General features: G+C 32.5%; 1 protein-coding gene across 1 annotated transcript; it reads left to right on the forward strand.

Annotated features, from left to right (window-relative positions):
- LOTGIDRAFT_82990 (hypothetical protein) lies at window positions 1-6085 on the forward strand (the record flags this gene model as incomplete). Its single annotated transcript, XM_009069005.1, has 3 exons — window positions 1-265; window positions 5059-5444; window positions 5708-6085. Coding segments are annotated over 3 exons (1029 nt in total), but the record flags the coding sequence as incomplete, so codon positions are not given.
- Between the last annotated feature and the right edge of the window lie 1561 nt (window positions 6086-7646).

Here is a 7646-nt window from a genome sequence, read left to right on the forward strand (position 1 = left end):
TGTTCTGCTTGTGCCTCTAGACAAAGGGATAAGAATATGAGAATAGAACAAATTAAAAGACAAATTTTGAGTAAACTTCATTTTACAACTATGCCCAATTTGACGTCGAGGGTTCTACCTAAAGTTCCAACTATATCATTATTAATGGATAAATTTACAGAAATGCAAGCTGATTCTCCGTACAGAGAGGGTGATTATGAGGAATATCATGATGATCATGATTATTATGGTCGAGTTGAAAAAGTCTACACATACGGAAAACTACGTAAGTTTTATACACTTTATGCTATTTTTTTTAAACAGGATCCAATCAAAAATGCCTCATGATTGAAGACAATCGAAAAAGATATAAAAGAAGGGTAACAATTTAATAATCGAATCAGAAAGGGTGTCACTGACAATCAGGGTATTGTTACTATTCAGAAACACTTTATGACAAGTTTTAGACTAAAATACTTGGACTATAATCACAGAATATGATGTGTTTTACATTATCTTATTCACATGCAACGTTTTAACACGAAATGCAACGTTTTTAAAACTGTTGTCGCTGAACGTGACGTATTTTAAATTGCTGTCGCTAAGCGTGGCGTTATTCAAATTGATGTCACTAAACGTGACGTTATTCAAATTGATGTCACTAAACGTGACGTTATTCAAATTGATGTCACTAAACGTGACGTTATTTAAATTGTTGTCTCTAAACGTGACGTTATTTAAGTTGATGTTGTTTAACATGACTAAATTTCTTCTTTCCTTTTTTTTGTCGCTAAATGTGCAAATGAAATTATTACGGATGCCGTTGCTACCTTGGCATACTTTTTAAAATGTAGGCCTACACAGTTTCAAAACATCGTTCCTAAGGTACTTTTGATATTGTGGCTTAATATGACGTCATCGGAATTATTATTGCTCATGGCTTTGTGAAATTATAACTAATGGTTTTTTTCAGTACATTAAGTCAATACAATAATCTTTGTATGACGTATTTTATTAGGTTGCTTTCTTGAAAGTATTTTTTCATTAATCTAAGAAAACGAATGCGTCAGCAAAAGATATTAGTCAATGATTGATCCTTTAACAGACTAAAAGCAGAAGGCAATCACTTATTGTCCGTGATAAAGACAATCTTGGAATACACCTACTGAATCTATCACCACTTCATCATCCAAATAACAGCAGGTTGAACGATTTCTCCACTGTCTTAATCGATAGAAATACTTTCTAAGTAATCCCCAAATGTTCTCAGAACTAATTCTGGATCAAAATTGTAAAGTATCTCAAAAGATTGGTCAATAATTCACTAAGCTGATAGAAACTGAAACTTACATCATTCGATAATGGCAAAAATATTATAAATTGCATGGCAACTAAATTAAATAAGCGAGATTTGAAATATTAATGATTATTTTTATTTTATTAAGATTTCATTATATCAAGAGTGATACAATTATTCCTCAAATGAAACATAATAAATGCTTCACATTCAGGATTATTTAGGCGACTCAAGACAATAACTCACATGTAAATAACATAAATATTGTTTAAGTATTTATTTGATTTGGATAAGGTACATCAAAGTGTGCTATGATGAAATCAAATTAACACCAAATTCTTGGAGAATATCTGTGTTTTTTAAGCTTACAAGCTAGAAGATCCAGAAACACAGACAATAACTCACTTCAAAATAGGCTTCATCCCTTATCGCCAAGCTTCGAAACAATGTTGAGTATTTATGATGTATTTGAGCGCGCATTGTTGCATAATTTCACTAATTTGTTATTGCGTTGTTGCAGATAAACAAGTTGTATGTTCTTACCCTAACGCTATTGTTTAATACAGAGCATTTTAAATTGCTTACGCTGGCATCTTTGCAAGAGTTATGCCTGAATAACAATGGCCAGTGTTCTAAAGGTAAACTCATATTATGGCTGATTCAGCATAATATAGCTGACGGTATACATAATATGATAAATGATAGAAGAGTGAAAAGTTGAGGCTTGATTTAAAATACTAGTTTAAGAGTACTTACCACGTAAAAGGCGTGGATTTGGCATCTATTTTTCGAAAAGGATTTGCGTCGCAACTTTCAGAGATGAAAAAAGGCAGATTTTGCGGCAGGCATTTTTGTTTTACTTCGACTGGAAGTCAGTTATAAATATGCATGGAGTTCTATGTATAACTATCCGCGATTGAATGTTAAAATGGCGACTCGTAAATTAAAAATACTATAGAAAAGACATATAGAAATAGTGAGTAGTTTGAAGTATTTTTGAAGGAATTATGCGATTTTGGTACATTTTCAGCCTTTTTGAAGACTATTTTACCTACATTGAAGACTAAAATTAATCCCCCAATATGGCGCATCTGTCCCTTTTAAATTTATTTTCAAAAAGACCACTCTTAATGCCAAAAGACCCTTAAGTATTACTTTGGTACATTGGTATATACTGCTTATATCCCGTAGTGACCAATTCGTCACTATTTCTTTTTTAGAAACAAACTTCAAATTAAAATTCTTTTTTAAAGGTCGATGCTTGTTCTATTTCTATTGATTGCTGTTTCTTTTGACATTTTTTTAAACAATTTCCAAATGTTATCTGAAAACTAATCAACTCGTTCCATACTCAGGAATTTATCGATTTGTTGGGTTTTTTTTTAAATAGATGTGAAATAAACTAATGGGTGCTTAATGTCAGTGACCTTTGAAAACATAACAAGTACATTTACCGTGATAGCCGATTAAACAAAGATTCAACTTTATTGTCAAGTTTTTTATTGGTATTGTTAGATGAAACGCATCGATAAGAAAATAAGTAGATTCAGAAATACTTCACTCAAATTACTAAGTAAGGACCTATATCAACTCATCAGAATATTTTGCCCATTTTTTTTAGTAATAAGAGTTTTAAAAAACACCTATATGATACTAAAAGCATCACTAAACATTTAGTTATAACTTTACTTATGATCTCGTAAACCTAGAACAAATATTTGAAAATGAATTGAAATAAATAGATTTTTACGTCAAACCTTTCTGCACCTAATCAAGCTAATGAAGACGGGCAATGCCATGCAGTGTGGTGCGAGGGAAAGTTTGAGAGAGCGGACAGTGGGCTACTCATTTTTTCGATTCCCAACTGTTGAGAAACCTAAAAGATGCACAGTGCACATATTCATATAACTCTATTGATTAACAAGTGGTTGCTTAACAAGATACGCCCACTTTCCTGATACATTTTCAGTATATCAAGGGCAGTCACCTATCTGTGTCAAATCATACCAAAAATCTAATTTGTGCAAGATATTGTTGTGACAAAGACACATTATTTAATAAAATTCTGACATAAACTGTCACTTCTATCGCTAACAAATTTTGATGCATTTTTACTTAGTCATGGACAATAACTCAAATTCCATTGATCGAAAAATTGTCAAATTTTATCTTGACTAAGATCTCCAAGATCTCATGAATATAAATGATCACAACAAATTTCATTCAAATCAGATAAAAACTGTTGTCTCTATTGTGTTCACAAGCCAATTGTGGACGGACGGACCGACGGATGGACACGGGTGACGACAATATACGACCACATTATAAGGTGGGCGTATAAAAAATAAACAACTTATAGATAGCGAATCGGGCAGATAAAGCTACATTTCTGAGTTCTATTTCATATCATACCATATCATTATCATAAACATCGTTGGCTTATATCACATTCTAATTCAATTATATATTCATAGGCAGTGTACATTATCATTTAATTGCTCTGTTTTGTTCTTTAGCTACAATGAAATCTTTCTGAAACATTTGTTTGTACCTGGGTTCGGGTACTCCACTTCATGCCAACATTGCCGTCTGCTTGTAAAAGTTAAAATAGGTTAAGGGTTGCCTCCCTTCAAATTCGTTCAATTTATTTCTTCTCTGAGCAAAACTTGTTCTAAAGGCAATTTGGCCTACATGGAAATTTTATTGAATTCAATTTGTCGTATACTTGAATCAATGAACCTTTGTGACTGAAGTCAGTGACGATATAATCTTAACTGCACCGTGCATTGGGTACAAAGCGCATTCCGTGATTTGTTCTACATATAGTCCACCATGTATGATAACAGCGTCCATTTTGTATGGTGAGTGATTAAGTTCATGATTATAAACCCCTTTGACTTGCGATTTTGTGAGGTTGGTTTACTCTGTGTGGTCAAGTACCATTATATCAGCATGCTCCGAATCATATCATACCATTATCATGCAGTACATCGTGGTAAATTATAACTTCAGCATCACATCAAGACATGACTGAAGTAAATATAAAATCAGCTAGTTTAATAAGGAAAGAGAATAATCTTAAGTTAATTATTATAAAGATCATAGTAAAATGGATTAATGTGGGCAATGGCATAAGGTACCGATTCTGATTTTCATTTTGATCTGAACCTCTGCGAAATGTTCGTTAACGCCTTGTTCTAGGCTACGTGATATCATGATAGCCATTACCAGGTTAAAAGTTACTGTGCTACGATTTGGCATTGTCCATATGTAAATTGTCAAGAAAATGTGATAAAGAGGTCTAAGAAATCGCATTTTCACACCAAACATATGGTATATGTATTGCACGTGGTAAAATATATTAAACATTTTGTAGTTATATGTTACAGTGATTAAGCTATCTGTTTATAGACTTGTGTAAAAAAAAAAAGAATAAACATCGCTCTAGATGTAATCCAATAATGTTATTATATAGATTATGAGGAGAAAACTGGCATATTTTATTGAAAATGAGATTGCCATAAGCAGACAATAATACAAATTTACAGGTCTAATATAAGAGAAATGGACATTTACCTATCATAACCACAAGTATATAACTTTAATTACCGTGTGTTGCCCATTTAACTTCACACAATTATAAGCATTTAGAACTGTAATTGACAATGGAATTATTATCTAAATAGGTTGTTTACTGTTAAAGTTTAAGTTTCTGAGAGAATTTTCTCTTTCATCAAAGAAGGTAAATGACAATGTAATTATGAACATATTTCTCATTTCAGCTTCTGAAGAACTCAAGGTACGAAATAAGCACGCCTGTTACTTTACCATGCCTGCTGAAGTCTATAATTTGAAGATTAGAATGGCACTTTTATGGTTCTATGTACGACCGACTATACCACAGAGTACTGTAATAGAGATACGAATATATCGAGTCTGTCCGGTTAGTCTGAAATGTGGCCGTAACAATCTTGGTAGAATATATTACAGAAAACATATACCAAGTTACAAGAAGGGCAAACATTGGTACAGGATCGACATCCGCAAACTCGTTATGAAATGGATACAGTATCCAGAGTATAACTACGGCCTGGTTCTTACAGCCTTCGACCACGATGGGCGAAATCTAATCGTAACACCAAGCGCTGATGAGAAAAAAGAAGGATACGTAAGTATACTACTAGAGCGTTTACATTTGTCTCTGTGTTCCTATGAACTGCAAATAAGTCTTGTAAGACGAACGCTGAGATATATTGTATATCATTGGAATATCAATTCTTATCCTAAAAATTGGGCGTGATTATTGAAAAAAATCAATAAATATTTGATATACAGCATACAGAAACGCTGAAATTCCTTTTTTAGTGGATCAAAGCTTAAAGTTAAAGCAGAATTTAAAAGTATGATACCATTGCATGCTCTATATTCCAGGAGCCTATTTTAGAATTTGAGACGGTTGAGATGAAGAAGAGGCGACCAAAACGAAGTATTTCATTAAATTGCGAAGAAAACTCAAACGAGAAACGATGCTGTCGTCACCCATTAGAAGTTGATTTTGTTGACTTCGGTTGGGATTGGGTTATTGCTCCCATTCGATACAAAGCTGGCTATTGTAACGGCGAATGCGATTCAACATATCAAGACGAATATGCGCATACGTATTTGCGTCAACGAGCTTCTTTGACAAGTGACGGACCGTGCTGTACGCCAACACAACATAAACCACTGTCTCTTTTGTACTTTGACCACGATCAAAACATTTTATTTACAGAATTACAAAATATGAAAGTAATGAAATGTGGCTGTGCATAAATTAGAAATTTGTCTCGGTGTATATTTCTATAGGCGATTATTTTTACTTCGTATCATTTCCCATAGGTGAAGGCTTCTTGACAACAAATCCATGATAGCCGATATTCCTGGAAAATTGAGTAGTCACCTTCGAGTTGTGTTGTGACCTAATCTGTGATATAAAAAAAAGAGAGACTGAACATGCCATGAGAGGAGACAATAACGATAGGGCAATATGAGGAATGAATTAATAGATAGAATGAATGAATAAAATGTGCTGTATTTATTTTGTTGTGTTGAAGAGTGAGGGATTCTATGTGCGTTTTAACAGTTTATGTACTTGTACGTTGTAAAGTGTCTATGAAACTCTCTACCTAACTATGAACCAGCTAAAATTTCATATCCGTATAGAATGGAGCTTTGTGTCTGACTTTTCTGCACTTATTGGGAAAGTGGAGACGACCAAAGCTAAAATGGGAATTTTTTTTTTCTCCTTCGAACTCCATCCACTTCCTTTATAGCTTTAAAGTTTAAGAAACAACAGTATTGAAAAGTAATGAATTTAAAAGAAAATTTAAACATAATTTGTCACGTTGAATATCGGCCTTCATTCTTGACAAATTGTTTCCCATACTCGGCCGATCTGTGAAAAGATGATAATAGACGGGTATTCGCAGATTTTCATGAGTGGTTGCAGAACTGGATTCAAAAATAACAGAAGTGGTGACGATATAAAAATCGTATTTAGATCGTCAGATTTGATAGCTGATCATTTCTCGTGGAAGATTGCATTGGGCTTCTGAAAGGTGTTATAATTACAGAAAGTAATATTTTTAACAGAACAATTTACGAAAAATATGGAACATGTGCTTTTCTTAGATTATTAACTTATATAAACATTTAGATGATCTGCTATCAGCAGTGAAAACATATTTTATCTTTGACAGATGATTCGTTTGAAAATAAATGATGACGTAAAAACAGATTATGTTATTTACTTTATAATGTGTATGTGCTTCAAGCGTTGATTGATATAGCACATTTGGCTAATATGTAATGCATTTATAGTTACACCTGTAAAAAATAATGTATATTATATGATAAACGTGATAATTAAGATAGTTTTAAAATCTCATTGAAATATAAATTCACAATTTAGTTCTCACTATTGTATTAAAATATGAGAAAGGTAACTAAATTAACTAAATAAACCTATTATTTAGATCTGTAAGTTCATTAGATGAAACTTAGTAAACCAACAAAGAATGTTATTTGTATTAAGGTACAAAAACTTTGTGGGAGCATATCGTAACTTGTAATTTTATTGACACAAAGTGTCCTTATAATGTTCAGTATTTACATTAATGAATAACGTAATGTATTTCATGCGAAAAAAATACAATTTGTATTCATGTCAAATACTTTGTTACAAATGACAATTCGCAATTTTATTGAAATGAATATTTCTATACAACTCCGAACTCATGTTATCCAGAAGATACACAGATTGGTCCAGTCGAGGCCTTGTATTGTTGAGAATTTATAGAAATACAGATAGACTAACAATTAACTAAAAGCG

This window comes from Lottia gigantea, assembly GCF_000327385.1.
Source record: "Lottia gigantea unplaced genomic scaffold LOTGIsca_97, whole genome shotgun sequence".
Lineage (NCBI taxonomy): Eukaryota > Metazoa > Mollusca > Gastropoda > Lottiidae > Lottia > Lottia gigantea.